Genomic DNA, 18,282 nt, shown 5'->3' with positions numbered 1-18,282 from the left:
ATTTATTTTTTTTGAAAAATGGATAAAGTTAATATTAGTTAATATAAAAATTTAAAATAAATTAAAAAAATTTTTAAAATTATAAAAATAAAAATACATATTTTATAAATAAAAAAATATCATTTTAGCATCTCTCTCGAAAAAAAAAAAAAAGTAGAATTTTCTTTATTTTATTTGAATAGAACAATAACACAGTAGTACTTAACAACCAACTTATCATCTAGAAGACTAGACATGAGAGAGGAATTGCGTTGTCTCACTAAAACAGTTAAAGATATTTATTTGATCACAACAGTGTTATACAGATATTAGATAGCGATTATCCCAACACAACACAAGGTACTAGAATACAGCACAATAGATTACAAATGTTATGGATCCATTATGTTTATATTTCTCGTATATTTTTATTAAATATGATTAATTAAAATGTATTTAAAAAAAAAAAGGAAAAGTTATGCAAATAATGTTATTGTTTGTCGTCGTATCCTGTGTTAACCGGTAGCCACCTCTCTTTGGATTCCAATCTTTCAAAACTCAAGTTTTTATTGTCGTTTTCCTCATCGCCGAAGTTTCTCCTCTTCTCTACACCTCTTTCTTCCCATTTCTCAATTCTCATCCCTTTCATTCAAATTCATTCCCTAACAATGGGTCTTTGGGATTCCCTTCTCAATTGGCTGCGCAGGTATATATATTTATTATACATCTTCTCATTCAATTACATAATTTGTTAATCTTTACATATTCTATGTTCAATTTCATGTGTTTCTTTTTCTCATGATAGGGCTTCGATCTTTGTACATGCTTACAATTTCATGTTACTTTTATTGATTCACAAGCCCTTAAAAGATAGGATAGTGTTTGATTTTATGTAAAGGGGTTACCTTGAGGGTTAGCTCCATGAATGTTCTTACTTATAAGTTCTAACTCTGTGTTTATTTATTTATTGTTCTTTTGCTATTTGTTTTTCAGCTTGTTTTTTAAACAGGAGATGGAGCTTTCCCTTGTTGGCCTTCAGAATGCGGGGAAGACTTCTCTTGTTAATTCAATTGCTGTGAGTTTCATGCGTTCTGAATTTCATGCCCTGAAAATTCAATTCAGTTCAATACAATACAGTTTAGTGGATTAATGACTGAAATTTTTATTCCTAATATTTGATTTTTTTTTTTTTTTTTACCAGACTGGGGGCTATAGTGAGGACATGATTCCAACTGTGGGTATCTTTCTTCTTTTGTTCATTTTTTCAATTGCACGTTTGAATATTCTAAGCACTTTGTTTGTATTTGTAATAGGACACTAATGTTTTGGTATGAAAACCAGGTTGGGTTCAACATGAGGAAAGTCACCAAGGGGAATGTAACTATAAAGCTTTGGGACCTTGGTGGCCAGAGGAGGTTCAGAACAATGTGGGAGCGTTACTGTCGCGGCGTCTCAGCTATAGTGTATTGTCTCCCTTAATGTTCTCTCTTACTCTTACGACTTGTACATTCTTGGCACGTATACTTTGATGGCTTTTTATATTGGTTTTGAATCATAAGTTGTGTGTTGTTAGATTAACTTTTGGGTTTAAGGTACTTGATAATATCGGTTTTTGAATTTATATGAATTTGTTTAGGCATTAAAATCAAACTTTCTGCAGCATAGGATTTCATTATGGGGATTACTTCCTATTTGTAAGATAAAATACTGCAAATCATGTGGTTTAAGTATTTTGTGCATATGATACAAAGCACCAGAAAATAAAGGGATATGTAGACAAAAGGATTCAAAATGAGTGAATGAAAATTAAAGTGTGCTCTAGTGTTATTTTGTAATAGAAAAATGTGATTAAGGAAACAAGACCTGTGGTGTTGGCAACTAAAAAAGCCAAGAACTTAGCTCAATTTTACAGAGATGAGAATGTTAAGTTGGACGAGTGGACACTGTAAACAAGATAGGATTAAGAATGGTTATATAGTAGAGAAAGTTGAAGTATTAAATATTCTGGAAACAGTTGGAAGAATCTCACCTTAGATAATTTGGTTAGTGAGCAGAATATCTATAGAAGCTCTTATAATGAGAGTAGATCAAATAGAAGGTAACTCTGTAGTTTCAGGGTTTAGGATTAAAAGTTAAAACCTTACAATAGGGCGCAATAGCATTCGGGATTTCAAACAATGCCTTCATGGTTTCCTTTCCCTAAGAATTTTTCATCAAAGGGGGGTTAAATTGAAAGTCTACATAATTAATAATGACCTATGTGAAGGGTTAACTATATCCTAAAAGTTTTATTATCAAGAGAAGTTACCTGGGAATGGTTTTGAACAGAAAACGCAGTACTTGCTCTTATCAATATCTACTGTTGCCCGTTAACGAAACAAAGATTCTTGTGCATTGTTCTTTTTGTCATGTGTATTAAAGCTCTCTCAATTGATGGATGTGCAAAAACAGGTATGTTGTAGATGCTGCTGACAGAGACAGTGTTCCTATATCTCGAAGCGAGTTGCATGAACTCTTGACGAAACCTTCTCTAGGTGGAATTCCTTTGCTTGTTCTTGGAAATAAAATTGACAAGTCAGAAGCACTCTCCAAGCAAGCATTGGTAGATCAGCTGTGAGTTCAGAGCACTTAAGATATCTTTCCACAAACCAATAATATATTCCCCCCCCCCCCCCCCCCCCCCTTCTCTTTTAGGTTAAGTAAATTTTGGTCCTTGTAAATCAACAATTTATAATGTTAGTCCTTGTAAATCTTCTCGTGGTTTCAGTTCAAAAAATTTTCTAGAAAGAGTGAAAGAAATTGGTCTGTGTTATCATCCCACATACGAATCGGTTTCTGGCCTATGATTCAAATTACAAATAACTCTCTAAGTTCATGTCTATGTGAGATGATGAGAGGGACTAATTTCACCCCTGAAAGATTTTGGACCAAAACCACAAAAGAAAGTTTACAGGGACCAAAGATAAATTGCTAATCAAGGATCAAAAGCATATTTAACCCCTTTTTTTTCTTATGTAAATCTTTTTCTCCATGTGTTCTTTCAGAGAACTTGAGTCAATTAAAGACAGAGAGGTATGCTGCTATATGATCTCATGCAAGGATTCTGTAAACATAGATGTGGTCATTGACTGGCTAATCAAACATTCCAAAACTGCAAAATGATCCTTCTTTTCGATCAATATCTCAATTTTTAGTCATAGATGTTCAAGGTGTTGATGAAGCTTCCTTGTTGAATACATTCCCTTTAGCCTTAGTTGTGGTCCTTTTTTTCCACCATGAGTATTAGTTGTGATACTTTTTTGTTCCCCTCACCATGAATTTAGTTGTGGTTCAAGAAAGAGTGCATGTACTTTGTACAGTAATAAAACTATGTCAAATCTCTTACCTGCAATGAACTTATCTTTTCATTAAAACTATGTCTGAATTTTAAATATGGAATGGTAAAATGGCCTTAGTTTTCAAATCCTGTAATTAGGAAGGATCTATGAAGGAGACTTTACTAAATTGTCGTGTTTGTGTGTTAGACACATTTCAAACATGACATTTATCGACACTCGTCCGACACGCATGTTTGCTGTGTTTAACCGTGTCTTAATAAAAAATAAAAAATTCTTTTTTGGACATGTTTGGACAAACTTAAATACCATTATATGTCAGTGTGTGCAATTTTATTCTTAACCTGTATTCTTGAAATAAATTTAAAAATAATAGATATTATTATTTATTAAAATAAATAAATATTTTATATAATTAAAATAAGATTAAAAATAATTAAAAATTAATTTATATTATAATAGTAATAAAATATTAAATATTGTTACGCTTTTTTTTAAATATTTTATATTTTATATGTCTTATAAGATTTTAAAATTTATATGTCGACGTGTTTTGTATCGTGTTCGTGCATCATAGCAAAGGACTTAAGGATACTACATACTAGTTTGAGGGCAATTTACTCAATTAAAATGGATGCGAAGATTCTCTACTCAAATGCAACATTTCCAATTCGTTTAGGTGAGTGTTCTTTTTTGTTATTATGTAAACCGTAGTAGGTAATCACGGTCTTCAATTTGTGCATAAACCGTAGGAGGTTGGCACAGTTTACACTTGTTGGCACGGTTTACATTTAGGAAACGTTGTATATAAACCAGCCTGCTACTTACCACGGATATGAAGAAAAAATGCTACTAGAAACCGTGGTTAGTCACCACGGTTTATTAAAAAAAGCTGAGCTTAAAATCTTGTTAGCTACCACGGTTTATGCTTAGAGTAGTATAAATACATAATCCGTATTAAGTGTTCTAAGTGTAAATTTGCCTTATGAATACATGTGAGTATACAGCAAATTCATTGGTTAAATATCAAATTTTTAAATAAAATTCTGATCCATACTTGATCCGTCGTACTCGAATGTACTAAAACATATGTAAGAAATAAATAAAAATACTAAATTCTAAATTCTTAAAAAATAAGTTTAAAAAATAATTTAACAATCAAAATAATTGTAAAATGTTATTTAATTAAACATTGGTTCTTTCTTACTGATTAAATATTGTAAATTTAACTATTTAATTTTATTAATGAAAATTTGTTTTTTAAAATATATTATTAGGATCTTTCTAACAGCTATATTTATTATTACTTTTAATGGAAGTCAATTTAATTTTTGTATGCTAGTCAAAATAACTTTAAATTATAGCGCTACTAATAAGATTTATTCAATCTAATAATTACAATTAAATCATAGCATTGCAATTGACATCAAATGATGTTCAAACTTTTTGAAAATCCTTCTGCTCATCACTATTTAATTTGTTGAACATTAATAATTTTATTCATCAAATGGTGTTCAAGCTTTTTCTCACTCATATAGAATTCTTCTCCTCATATGTATAAAATTCTTCTTCTCACATATATGTAAAAATTAATTTATATTATAATATTAATAAAATATCAAATATTATTACGATTTTCTTTTAAATATTTTATATTTTATATATCTTATAAGATTTTAAAATGTATATGTCGATGTGTTTTGTAGGTATGTGTCTGTGCATCACTGACAGGATTAAAAAAAAAGAAAAAAGACAGATAGGTCTCTAACTTTTTAAATTTTTAACAAATACATCCCTGACAAAATTTAAATACAAAAAAGTTCCTAACTTTAACAAACTGAGGACAATTTAATCCTTCTGTCTATTTGCCTCTCATACACCAAATAGAACTGGCTGACGTAGCTGAAACGGTGTCCAGGTGTCCGTTACGGTGTCACGTTAGAAGGGGAATAAAGTTCGAAGGACAAATAAGTCCTTGACGTCATTTTGCAAATAAAGTTCGAAGGACAAAATAAGTCTTTGAGAATTTAGTTCATTATACTTCTATATGTATCATATATTACTATCTAATTTAATAATCAAATGTGTCACATGACACTCTTATTAAAATTGAGAGAAAATATTTTTTTTTTAAATTAATAAACTCCTTTCCTAAATTCCCTTATCTACCTCTCTCTATTTTTCTATTTCTCTCTACTATTTTTACTCTGTATATAATTATATTTTGTATTAGTAATTTGACAAATCAAAATATATCATCCGATATTTTTTTACAATTAAAATATTTTAAATGTAAAAGTATACACATTAAATTATTTTAAATTTTAGATAACAATTGCTAAAATTAATTATTAATAAAAAATTAAACTTTTTCATATAAAAAAAATAACTAAAAATCTTATTATTTAATTTTTTATCTGCAAATATCTTGGCCTTCTTAGCCAGAGACTTTTGTCAACTTATGACTTTTTTATAAAAGTAGTTTGATTTTATAAATTTTTTGTGCCATGCATAATTTATACCGTTAGAACAAAGTGAACTATAATTTTAAAAAAACTTTATTCTCGTAATGTTATTATGGATAAAAATACTAGTTATAATATAATACACAAATGCACTAATACTAACTTAATACATGAATGATGCACAAATGAACTAATGCTAACTTGATACATAAATGAACTTATGCTAACTAATGCCACTGGTATGATGAAAACTGGACTAATGCAATTTAACAAATTATAATATAAATATATAATACACAAATGAACTAAAACTGAACTAATGCAATTTAAGAAAAAAAAGTAGAAACAAAACAAGCCAAATTTCTACAATTTTAATACAAATAAGTTAAATTGCAGAATATAATAAGTTGGGTAAAAAACGTATATGAGCCAAGGAGAGTTTAAAATTACCTAAATCAGCCAAACAAAATTCTGATACATCATTCTACCAAAGAACAAATTAATGTAATTCGAATAAATACAATTCGAATTAGATTTGTATGTAATTCGAATTGATATAATTCGAATTACTTGAAAGCATTGACAACACGTAATTCGAATCAATATGTCACGAATTATAAACTTAGAGTTCGAATTGTATCAATTCGAATTAGTAGGGAGACGTGCTTTGAAGGGAGTTCGAATCAAGTTGATTCGAATTACTCCCTTTTCGTAACAAATTCTAATAAATTTTTTTAATAAATTTATTTAAATTATACTACAAAAAATATTTTATTCTATGTAAAATAATTTTAAAAAATGGCTTAAAAAATGTTAGGAGTACTATAAAAATTTGTAATGTTCTAATGACTTAGGTACTCAAATTTTAAATAAAGTACTCTACGTAGTCAATAATAATTTAGAAATTAAAGAAAATATTTTATTCGATACAAAACAATTAAAAATATATTTTATTTATTTTTTCACACATATTTCCTGTCATTATATTGCCATTGGAATCCTCATATATTTCTAATTTCTCAACCTAACCTTCACAAATTCTAACACAATCTTCATATAATTTTACTTGAGATATGTGTCTCATATTTTGTGATTTGTATAAGTGAGTCAATATATATAAATGGGTAATAGATGTATCAGTACAAGTTTTATTATTGACTAATGATAACTCTATTTATATTAATATAGAGAGTAAATCAAATAAATATTTAAATTATTGGTCTCTAAAATTTGAAAAAAAATATTATTCTTCGTTATAAATATGTTTATTATATTTTTTTAATTTTTAAAAGCTATTTTACCAAACACAATTATAGTACTTGTGCTTATTAAAAACTATTTTTAATGTGATTTTACCAAACGCAAATGCTGTAGCTTTTAAAAAGTCGTCTTTTAAAAGACAGCTTTCATAAGCTACTCTTAAAAAGTAAAAGCTTTACAAAACCAAGCCTTATTCAAATTATACGGTGAGCAATTCGAATTTTATACAATACTCTTCTGCCCATTCTTGATAGCTGATGAATATTTTTTAATAAATTTATTTAAATTATACCACAAAAAAATATTTTATTGTATGCAAAATAATTTAAAAAATATTTTTTAAGCTATTTTTTTAAAATTATTTTGCATTGAATAAAATATTTTTTGTAGTATAATTTAAATAAATTCATTAAAAAAATTTATTAGAATTTGTTATGAAAAGGGAGTAATTCGAATTATATCGTTTCGAATTACTACTAGTTTTGAAAATAGAGTAATTTGAATCAACTTGATTCGAACTCCCTTCAAAGCATGTCTCCCTACTAATTCGAATTGATACAATTCGAACTCTAAGTTTATAATTCGTGACATATTGATTCGAATTACGTGTTGTCAATGCTTTCAAGTAATTCGAATTATATCAATTCGAATTACATACAAATCTAATTCGAATTGTATTGATTCGAATTACATTAATTTGTTCTTTGGTAGAATGATGTATCGAAATTTTGTTTGGCTAATTTTAAACTCCCCTTGGCTCATATACCCTAATAAGTTAACTAGATTTCAAAATACAAGCATAAATTTATAAACTAAATTCTCATAATAGAAGCATAATAGAGATATAATGAACTAAATTCTCAAGGACCCATTTGTCCTTCGAATTTTATTTGCAAAATGATGCAAGGACTTATTTGTCCTTCAAACTTTATTCCCTTCCAGCGTGACACTGTAACGGACACCTGGACACCGTTTCAGTCACGTCAGTCAGTTCCGTTTGGTGTATGAGAGGCAAATAGACAGAAGGACTAAATTGTCCTCCATTTGTTAAAGTCAGGAATTTTTTGTATTTAAATTTTGTCAAAGATGTATTTGTCAAAAATTTAAAAAGTTAGGACCTATCTATCTTTTTCTCAAAAAAAATAATAGGCCTATGGCCATAATAGGCTATGGCCCAGAAGAAAGATCCAAATTTTAGATGCTCATTGATATGCCAACGTGGTTTACTGGTAATTCAGAAAAACAAACATAATAGGCTAAGGCCTATGCCCCGTTTTCCATAAAAGGAAACATAGTAGGACTGAGATTCTGAGAATTGTTTAAACAAAAAAAAGGGACTCAGAATTGAGACAAATGACATCTATGACTAAATTTCCTTGTTATAAATTGAAGTTTTGAAATGAACCTTAATCTCTCAAGTTTTTTAATACCTAAGTTCGTGATTCAGATATTGATGCTGCATTGCTGCTATTTCTCAAATATTTTTTGTGGCCTCAAATTAATTATATCATAGAGACCTTTCAATATAAATAGAGCTTACATCCCATTTTTAGTGCATAGATAATATGTTAATATAAATATAAAATAACAACTATTGTTTAAATAATAATAATATTCAATGATTATTTGATGGGGAGGCATGACTCAAGAGTCAAGACCCAGGGTCCTAATTGAAAAACCATACACATATTATCTTTGTTTAAGAAAGGAAAAAATAAAACAATCATGTGATGGAATATTTGTACACTTAAGCTAAGATCATTACTTTTCAAACCAACTGGAACAACCAAGTTTCAACGAATCAAAATTGCATCACAAGCTAAAGCAAGCTAACTAGCTAGCTACATTTCTCTGTTATATACACATGTCTTTTTCTCCTTTTTGTCTCTCGAATGGCTATAATTTCAGATTATGAGTTATAAAGCATAGTTCTTTAGTCTTTACAACTAAGTTTCAACAAACCCCCAAGTTTTTTTCAAAAAGCAAACGTTTTTGACAGTCTAAAATTATTCAAAAGAATAATGAATATGTCACTCTAAAAAGAAGTGCAACAAATAACAACATATGTCAATATCCACGAAAAAGAATAAATGCCTTCAAAGTAAAGCACGTAGTAGAAAAAAATTTCACAATCTATCTTTTTTTTTTAGCGCTAGATCTATCTTGGAATTTGAAGACACCGTCACACAGATGATGTTCAATCCTTAAAGAGAGCCGTAACAGTATCTTTGTGAATTGTGAAGGCTGCTAAATTATTATTGTTGCTGTTGTTTATGTTTTTTAAAGGGGGAAACTGGGAAAGAAAAGAAGAAATAATATTTAAACGAAAGTAAACAAAGCGGTAATTGTTTTCACTGTGGGTGAGGAAAAGCTGAATTTGCGTAAGATGGGATGAAGCAACAAAAAATTTGCCTAATAGGGTAGTATTAAAAAATGGTAAAAATAAAAATAGGGTTAATACTTAATAGTCAAATTAGTATCCGAAAGATGTGACGTTCTCCAAATTCGTTCCGAAAGATTTTATTAATCAAATTTACTAATTAATCATATTTGTCTTTCAGTTATTTAATTAACAACTTTTTTTAACGATTGATGATGTGAAATGTTAATTGATAACATACATGATACTTAATATATCTAATTGGACGTTAATCAAATATGTTTTGAAAATTTATCAATTTAGTCACTAGATCATATTGGGAATAGAGTTTATGTAATTGAAAAAAAAACTAAATTAATAAGTTTTTATAAACATATTTGGTCAATATTCAATTAGATATGTCAAATATCTTATATATTGTCAATTAACATTTATAACACCATTCGTTGACGAAAATTATTAATGGAATGACTGAATGATAAATATGATTAATTTTTAATCTTTAATAGATCAATTTGATTAAAAAAATCTATAAATTTAAAAAATATTTTATCTTTTAAAAAGTAATTTAATTATTAATTCATCTCAGTGATTTTTTGAGGGAGTGTTTACATGTGTCTTAGGAGTCTACTTTCTCTATTTAATATATTATTTCACTTCTTTAAATTGTGCTAGCATGACTGGTTTGGAGTGCAGTTGATTGAGTTGAAATTTTGTGTTTTTTTTTTAAAGAGTGATGAAGAAGAGAAAGTGTTGAAATAGAAGAGGAGTGATTTTTAATACGTGTTATTATAGTATAATAAGATATTGGTGATAGTGGAAAATGCTTGTATCAAATTTTTAAGTAATATATTTTAGAATAGAAAGGATTTCAAATATATACAATTGAATGTAAAATTATAAAAATTCAAAATTATTTCTCTGACTTCAATTTATAAGTGTGTAACCCAATGAATAAGCCAAGTGGTAAGAGGAACTAAATAATGCTTCTAAATTCTAAAATCTCTCTCACCACAGTCAGTGGCGTATGTTAATGGATGAAATTGAAGGAAACTTCATAGTGAGAAATTGATGAAACATCCGCTCTTGTCTTAACTCATTTAGTGAACTGTAAGTACAATATACTTTTGAAATCCAATAAATAAAATTTAATTTTGATACACTATAAAATAATTTTACAAGTATATTTAATATCAATAAAAATAATTATCTTTTATATTAATCGTGTAAATGATCATTTAAAAAAATAGATGTAATTATACTATTATGTAAAATATTTTATACTATTAGTGTATCAAAATTAAACTCCTTAAAAATAATTATTCCTTTAAATTTTCATGTGAAGATAAATTCAATTAGAAAAATGTTAATATTAGAGTAAAATGTCAGACACGGCATAAACAAAAGCAAGACAAAGTTATGCAGTTTCCTATAGCATCAAAATAATTAGATGAAAGGTCTGATTTAGGTTCTGTAAGGGGAAGAGTATTGTATAGGAAAGAATAAGAGTGAATTAGGTAAGAATTAAATTAAATTAGAGCGAGAGACGAAGAATATAATTTTATTGAAGAGGAATTTTTTTTTTTTTGAAATAAAGGAAGCTTAATACATTAAAGTGGAGCATACAAAATAAAAAAGAAGACACATAACGAGCTATCCACAAAACCAACTCCTACTAACCCCGTCCTATCAACAGCCTCTCCCAGGATTACTTCTCCGCCATTCTGTGTAGCTCATCACCGTCCTTGTGTGGATGACCTCCAGACTTGCTCTCGTATTCTTAAAGATTCGTGCATTATGTTTCAATCAGATGTTTCAAATTACTGCAAAGAATACTGTCATCCACATCTTTTGCCCTTGTTATCTATTATGCATGCCATGCCAGCTCTCAAACATTTCTCTAATGGTTTCAGGGATCACCCACTCCCTTCCTAGAGCCTTCAACCACTTGCACTACACCTGCCATGTTACTTCACACTTAAGGAATAAATGCTCAGCAGATTCGAATTCCTTAGTACACATTACACACATACTATCACCCAGGAAGTTGACTCCTATTTTAGTCAGCCGCTCTTTGGTGTTGACTCGATCAACTAACACAAACCACCCAAAGAGCTCAATTCTATAACTTGTTATCTCAGCCGGTAGAGTCTCTGCTTGTATAGCCTGTATCACAGAACCAGTAGTGAAAACACCTGTATTTTCAAACTTTCACACCACACTGTCCTCCCGACCTGGTGACAATCTCACTGGCCTTAACCTCTCATGAAGCTGATTGACAAGTTCCACCTCCCATTGGAACAACTCCCTTCTCCATTGGAAATTCCATATCCAATCAAGTCCATTCCAAAAACCACAATCCCCAATTAGAAGTCCTTGCTGGCTTGAGATAGAATAGAGTCTCGGATAACTTCCTTTGAGAACACCACATTGAATCCAGTTATCTTCCCAAAACTGGGTTTGCATACCATTGCCTATTACCATTGTCAGTCCACTTACCACTTTATCCCGAATTCGCGGTTCTTTTATATTCAGCTGACATATATCTTTTCAAGGCCCTCCTTTTACTGGTAAAGGCTAAGTTGCTAACATTACATTCGGGTTCAACTTGTTACACGAACAAACAATCTTCTTCCACAGCGGGCAATCTTCCTTTGAAAACCGCCACCACCACTTAAACAGAAGCGCTGTGTTCCTTAGCACTGCATCACCAACCCCAAACCCCCAACCTTTTTTAGAGCCTGGACCAACTCCCACTTAACCATGTTGAAGAAGAATTTTACAAAGAAAAATACTCTAATTTACATTCCTATTATTTCTATTTATAATAATTCACACTAACTAATAAAACTATCCTAAGTAAACCTTGGATTCACTTTTCCTCTTGGAAGTTGGAAGTAATGCTTAATCAAAAGAAAATGATTCAGAATTGAAAAATTAGTAGTTCATCTACTATAGATGACCACCTTAAGAATATGGGTGGCAGAGCAAATTGTATTAACATAATTTAAAATTTGGTACCAATTTAAAATTTGGTAACACTTATCATGATTATATGTATTTGTTTATATAACATTATTCTCTCTTTTGAGGAAGATAATTTTCTATTTATACAAGTGTTTAGCGTATATTTTACGAAATATAAAAATAGTTTAATTTTGATAATTTTGATATAATGACCGTATAAATACAGTCTTGCAATCACATTCATTTTTTTAAATAATTACTCAGTAGTTATTCTTTTAGTATTTTTACTGATGTATCATTACGTAACTAAATACAAATCTAAAATTACATTACACTGTCAGTGCATCAAAATTAAATTCATATAAAAATATCAAATATATTATTACCTAAATTCTGAGATTAATTTATATTTTATGAACCAGGAAAAAGTCGGTTAAATTTCATCAAACATAAAGAGACGAATATAATTTGCTAAAAAAATTATGACACAACAATCCAACAATAATCAGGAAGAAGTGAAGGAGAAACATATTCTAGATATCCAAACAGAGTATTCACAAGTCACCAAAACAAAACAAAAAAACAAAGTATTCACATTTCACACCAAATCCTGTGAAAATAAAAATAAAAATAAATAGATGTCTTTTTGTGAATGTAATGTAAATGAATTTGGGGCTATAGTAACATTGAAACCCCAAAACAAGACTCAAGGCAAATGACAAAAGGGAATTGAGGGGTTAAGACAAAAGGGATCATGAACAACTGGTTCTATGAAAGTTCAATGAATAAACAAACAAACAAACTACAATAATATGCTATGCCAAAAATAGGCCAATGATGAAATAATGAAGGGTTTCTCTCTTCAATTCTATGTTCAAGCTTGTGGGGGACCAGAATCAACAGAGTAGTACTGTTGTGAAAATTCATTTTTTTCTTCTTCTTCCTCTTTCTCTAAACTAGAACGTGAAATTTCCTGAATCCTGCTTTCAACCACCTCCATTGAAGGTCTCTTGTCGGGGTATTGAGCTGTGCATTCGAGCGCGAGCTGCAAGAGCTTCACCATTTCATCCTCAATGTTCTGGTACCTAAGGAGCTCCACGTCGAAAACTTCAGTGTTCCACTCGTCTTGAACCACCGACTGGACCCATCGTGGGAGGTCTACACCATCTTCATTCAGTGAGGAATGAGTGGGAGCCTTCCCCGTTAGGAGTTCCAAGAGCATTATACCAAAGCTGTAGACGTCTGCCTTTTGTGATACTTTGCGAGAGTCAGTGACCTCTGGGGCGCGATAACCGGAAATACGGTTGGGTGTGGCGGTCGGGAGAGCAAGATGAGCAAGACCAAAGTCGGAGACACGAGCTTCAAATGACTTGGTGAGAAGGATATTTGAGGATTTGATGTTTCCATGTGAGGATGTTGGTCCGTGTGAATGTAGGTATGCGACCCCACGAGCAGCGCCAAGCGCAATGGCAGACCTTGTTTCCCAATTCAGGGGAGTCCTGCCGGCGCCATTATTCGCTGTAACAAGAAAACCAAGAAGCAAACTATGTCAAATAAGCTGTACTAATACTAAATTCATTCATTTGCATCCAAGTTCTGAAAATTTGTATGTTCATTCAACTTAAAAGTTGCAAAAAGGATCATAAATGTTGATCATTTTTCATTCTAACAAGCATGACATCATATCTAAGACCAATGCACATTTGAGGTGAAAGTAGTACCATTTAGAAATTAGAACACCACAGGAGCTTACCAAAGAAATTCCTATTGAACTATTTGACATAAAGGGCAGTCCAGTGCACAAGCACCTTGTGTTAGGGAGGAGCCGCACCCAAAGGGCGTAATGTAGACAGCCTAACTTGATAATTACATATCAATGGCTGCTTCCACGGCTTGAGCCCTTGACATATAACCACCAAAATAAACTCAAGCAAAGAAATCACAATTACGAAAATTCAGGATCAGCTAAGATGAACAAAACTTCTGATTTCTCAGAAAATACTTTAGATAATTACTCTTGAAGCAAGATTTCATCTGCCATGTGCAATGGCCACCAAAACCCGTTATGATAACAATGTTGTCACTAACTACAAGCCTTCCTATTCAGAAAAACAAATTAGAAACACAAAGGGACAAATAAAAAGCAACAACTAGTTACACAATGATCTACCCTAAAGTAGACACAACAACAACAGCCACAATCATTCACTTAACTTGTAAACTAAAGAATCAGCATCATGACACACACACAGAATAAAATATATACATATAGAATTGAAAGTTGAAACAGTCCAAAAATGACAACAAAGCAAACAAGAAAAAGAAAGAAAAAAACCACATTCTTTTTTTTTTTTTTTAATTTTAGTTTTACCATGTAATAATGCAGACAAGCTTCCCATTGGCATGTAATCATACACAACAAGCTTCTCATCTTTGCTGAAGTAGTAACCCCTGAGTGGAACCAAATTCTCATGAACCATCTTCCCAACTTGCTCTATCTTCTCCCTGAACTCCCTCTCTGGCAGGGTAACATCCTTCAGGCGCTTCACGGCGACACTGATCCCCAAATCCATCGTGGCCTTATAGGTGGTTCCGAATGTCCCTTTTCCAAGAACCTCAGCAGAAGCCCTCAGCAACTCTTCAAGATCAAACGGCCTATTCACATCACCAAAGAATACTAAACTTTTTGCACCACCACCATTGCTCTTGCTTTCAACCTTTGAACCCGCAACGGCCGAAGAACCACTAGCACCACCACCACCACCACCATCTCGTGCCACGTCAGCAACCTCCACACTTTTTGGAGGTGCAGCCGCAGAAACATCCCTGGAATCAGTTTTTCTGGATTTTCTGCATAACAAGAACAAAAGCAGCAGAATCAAAATCGCTCCAATTACAGACCCAATAACAATACCCGCAATTGCACCGCCAGAGAGCTTATTCTTCTTCTTATGGCTCCCTCCTCCACCATTGTTACTACCAGGGCAAGCTTCAAGGGGCTTCCCACAGAGCTCATTCCCGGAAAAAGCGCTTTCATTCAACCCCGAAAACCGCTCCGGAACCGAACCGTTCAACCGATTATTCGACACGTTGAACTGATGCAGAGGCGGAACACTAAGGTCAGGGATGCTCCCAGTGAAGTGATTATTCTCTAAATAGAGAGTATCCAAACGAGTAAGAGAATTGAACTTGGGAGAGATCTCGCCGCTGAAATTGTTCTTCCCCAAATTCAACCTAACCAAATTCTCCATAGAGAACAAGAAATCAGGGATTTGGCCATTGAAGAAGTTCCCCTGAAGGTAGAGGTTTCTGAGAGAGGTGAGTTTAGCGAAATCGGAGGGAATGGGACCGGTGAGTGCATTGAATCGGAGAGAGAGGGTCTGAAGCTCAGTGAGGTTTCCCAAACCCAATGGAAGGTTCCCTGAGAGACCCATGCCTGGGAGCCTCAACGTTGTTACTCTGTTTCTCTTTTCGTTTTCGCAGAACACACCCGTCCATGAGCATGGATTCTGTTCCGTCAGGTTCCAGAGGAGGGAGCGACCACCAACAGTGGCCCGTAGGGTTAGGAGGGTTGCTCTGTCGGAGGCTAGATCGCCGCCGGAAACAATGGCGGAGGATAACAGGACGAGGAGTGTGGATAGAAACAGAGTGTTGTTCATGGTTCTTTGGTTGGGGAATTGTTTCTGGGTGAATGTTTGTGGGGGTTTGGGTGGGCTATAGTGTCGGCGCCATGGCGATGTGGCGTTTGGAACGTGAGAAAAGGGGAAGAAAACGGAGAGGAAGTGAGCGAGAAAAAAGAAAGTGGTGAGAGAGAAAAAGATTTATATAAAGAGAAAGAGAGAGAGAGTGGCAAGTGGGTGTCACGTATATTATAACATAGAGCTCCACCTAGCAGATTTGCCTCCTTTATTCCCTTATTTCCTTCCCGCTTTGTGTTTTACTGTTTTACGCTGTAGATATTTACTTTGATTTCTTTTCCTTTTTGTTCTTTGAAGTTTGTAGATATTTTGTCTTATAATTAAAATTGTGTGTTTCAATTTTAAGTTTAATTTTGATTTATTTAGTGTAAAGGATTTGACAGGTAAAAATTTTATACCATTATTCAATTAGATTTATGTAAGAGAGTTTTTGAAACCATTAAGTCGATCTAAATAAAAAAAATTTGTGTAAAATCAATTTGGATTGCTCTAATAATTAATTTATTAGTTTATTTAAATAAATATTAAAAATTTAAATTTTGTCTGTGTATATATTAATTTATTAATTAATGACAAATTTTTAAATAAAACTTAAATCTTAAACAGAATAATCTTTAACGTGCTAAAAAAATAAAAAAAATTGCAAAGATTAGAATTATATAACATACTTTAAGCAAGTGTTAAATAATTTATTTATTTTTGGAGAGTGAATTTGAAAAAAATCTGAAAATAAATTCATTTGTGACATACATAAAATCTTATTTATATATAATTCAAATTTTGTCCCTTCAAAATCAACATATTTTTAAAAGAGATGTTTCGGTCATACTTTTAAGTTCAATTTGAGATTTGAAGTGTAATAAATAATTTTTTAAATAATAAATTTATAAATTATTTTTTATTAATGTGGTCATATACTAATTAATTGTTTGTGTAAAATTGTTTTATATTAATGATGTATAAAATTTAAATTCTTTCATTTTATAAGAAAAAAATATTTTGTTCCAAAACTTTAATTAGATTAAGGGTAATAAAAAATTTAGAAAGTCAATTTTTTGTTAATAATTAACTAATATCTTAAACTTTTGATATTTTCTTACACACGTTTGTACGCGTGAATTATAGAATATAACTTATATTGATATTATAAAGAATTTATACATATAATTTGACAATATCTTTATATTTTGCACAATTATTAATATTGACTACATAGTGACTAAAATTCAACAAATTAGTGAATTTTTTTATAATAAAATTCAAATGTTAGTTGTTAAATAAAAAGAGCAAGATGTAAATTATAGAATAAAATTCTCTCCTAAAAAAAAGTTCTAAATTGAAAAAAAAAAATCTCCATTTACCTAAGAAATGATCCCACAAACATATGTTCTGAATAAAATTTTATCAAATTATATTATAAAACCATTTTATAAAACAATAAAATATCTAATTGAAATTATTTGTATTAATTATGATTTTGTCTTTTAAATTTTGTTTGGATATAGAAAAAAAATAGAAGAAAAGAAGATAAAAAGAAAGAAAATGAGAGGAGAGAAAATAAAAGAAAAAGTAAAGTTATTTGTGTGTTGTTTGGATAAAGAGAAAATGAATGGAAAAAAAATAAAGACAAAATTTTCTTTTGCTTGAATAAAGAAAAGAATGAAAAAAAAATCATAATGATAGAAAATTACATTAATACCATTATAATAAAATAAAATATAAATATTTTTATTTATTTATATTTTATTACATTTTATAAATATTATAAAATATTATAATTTTACAAATTATTTATCTAATATATATATATATATATATAATATTTTAAATGTGAATTTCTACTATAATAATATATTAAACTATTAAAACTAAATTTATATTAATAATTATTAATAATAATAGAATTAGAAATAATATTATAAAAACACTAAAAATAACATTTTTTTATTTTTTTACTTATAATAAATAAAAAAAATTTTAATGAAACCCACACTAAAATTTTTTTTGCTTTCTATTTGTTTTGGCATTCAAACAAAACAAAATAAAATTTTTCACTCATTTTTCTTCCGTCATTTTTTAATCCTCCAATTTTCCCCTAAACCAAACATAGTGTTACAGTCTACTCTGAAATTCCGAAAGCAAAAGCCACCATCCATTCTAAAAGAGAATCAAATTCACCATTTGTGGAGGGAACTGTT

The 18,282-nt window shown here is 30.5% G+C and overlaps 2 protein-coding genes across 2 annotated transcripts; one reads left to right on the top strand and one right to left on the bottom strand.

Moving 5' to 3' along the window:
* The first annotated feature begins 462 nt into the window (after positions 1–462).
* Positions 463–3,417, top strand: LOC130940479 (ADP-ribosylation factor-like protein 8c). The gene is made up of 6 exons (XM_057868608.1): positions 463–685; positions 973–1,054; positions 1,181–1,213; positions 1,321–1,442; positions 2,431–2,592; positions 3,024–3,417. Exons 1-6 carry the CDS (start codon positions 648–650, stop codon positions 3,139–3,141), a joined length of 555 nt encoding a protein of 184 aa, XP_057724591.1. The 5' UTR covers positions 463–647; the 3' UTR covers positions 3,142–3,417.
* Positions 3,418–12,997: 9,580 nt separating this feature from the next.
* On the bottom strand, positions 12,998–16,195 carry LOC130941912 (probable inactive receptor kinase At1g48480). Its single transcript, XM_057870552.1, has 2 exons — positions 14,758–16,195; positions 12,998–13,904 (listed from the first exon to the last, which is right to left on the bottom strand). The coding sequence occupies exons 1-2, from the start codon at positions 16,043–16,045 to the stop codon at positions 13,261–13,263; spliced, it is 1,932 nt and encodes a 643-aa protein (XP_057726535.1). The 5' UTR covers positions 16,046–16,195; the 3' UTR covers positions 12,998–13,260.
* Between the last annotated feature and the right edge of the window lie 2,087 nt (positions 16,196–18,282).

Source organism: Arachis stenosperma, chromosome 7, assembly GCF_014773155.1.
Source record: "Arachis stenosperma cultivar V10309 chromosome 7, arast.V10309.gnm1.PFL2, whole genome shotgun sequence".
Taxonomy (NCBI): domain Eukaryota; kingdom Viridiplantae; phylum Streptophyta; class Magnoliopsida; order Fabales; family Fabaceae; genus Arachis; species Arachis stenosperma.
Note: the sequence above shows the minus strand (reverse complement) of the source record. Positions and strands in the feature narration are given on the sequence as shown.

Excerpts from the sequence above, each read along its gene's own strand:
- LOC130940479 (XM_057868608.1), top strand. The coding sequence starts at position 648 with ATGGGTCTTTGGGATTCCCTTCTCAATTGGCTGCGCAG. Across the intron at positions 686-972 it reads CTTCTCAATTGGCTGCGCAG|CTTGTTTTTTAAACAGGAGA; the intron begins GTATATATATTT and ends TTTGTTTTTCAG. Across the intron at positions 1,055-1,180 it reads CTCTTGTTAATTCAATTGCT|ACTGGGGGCTATAGTGAGGA; the intron begins GTGAGTTTCATG and ends TTTTTTTACCAG.
- LOC130941912 (XM_057870552.1), bottom strand. The coding sequence starts at position 16,045 with ATGAACAACACTCTGTTTCTATCCACACTCCTCGTCCTGTTATCCTCC. Across the intron at positions 13,905-14,757 it reads CTTGTCTGCATTATTACATG|CGAATAATGGCGCCGGCAGG; the intron begins GTAAAACTAAAA and ends TTCTTGTTACAG.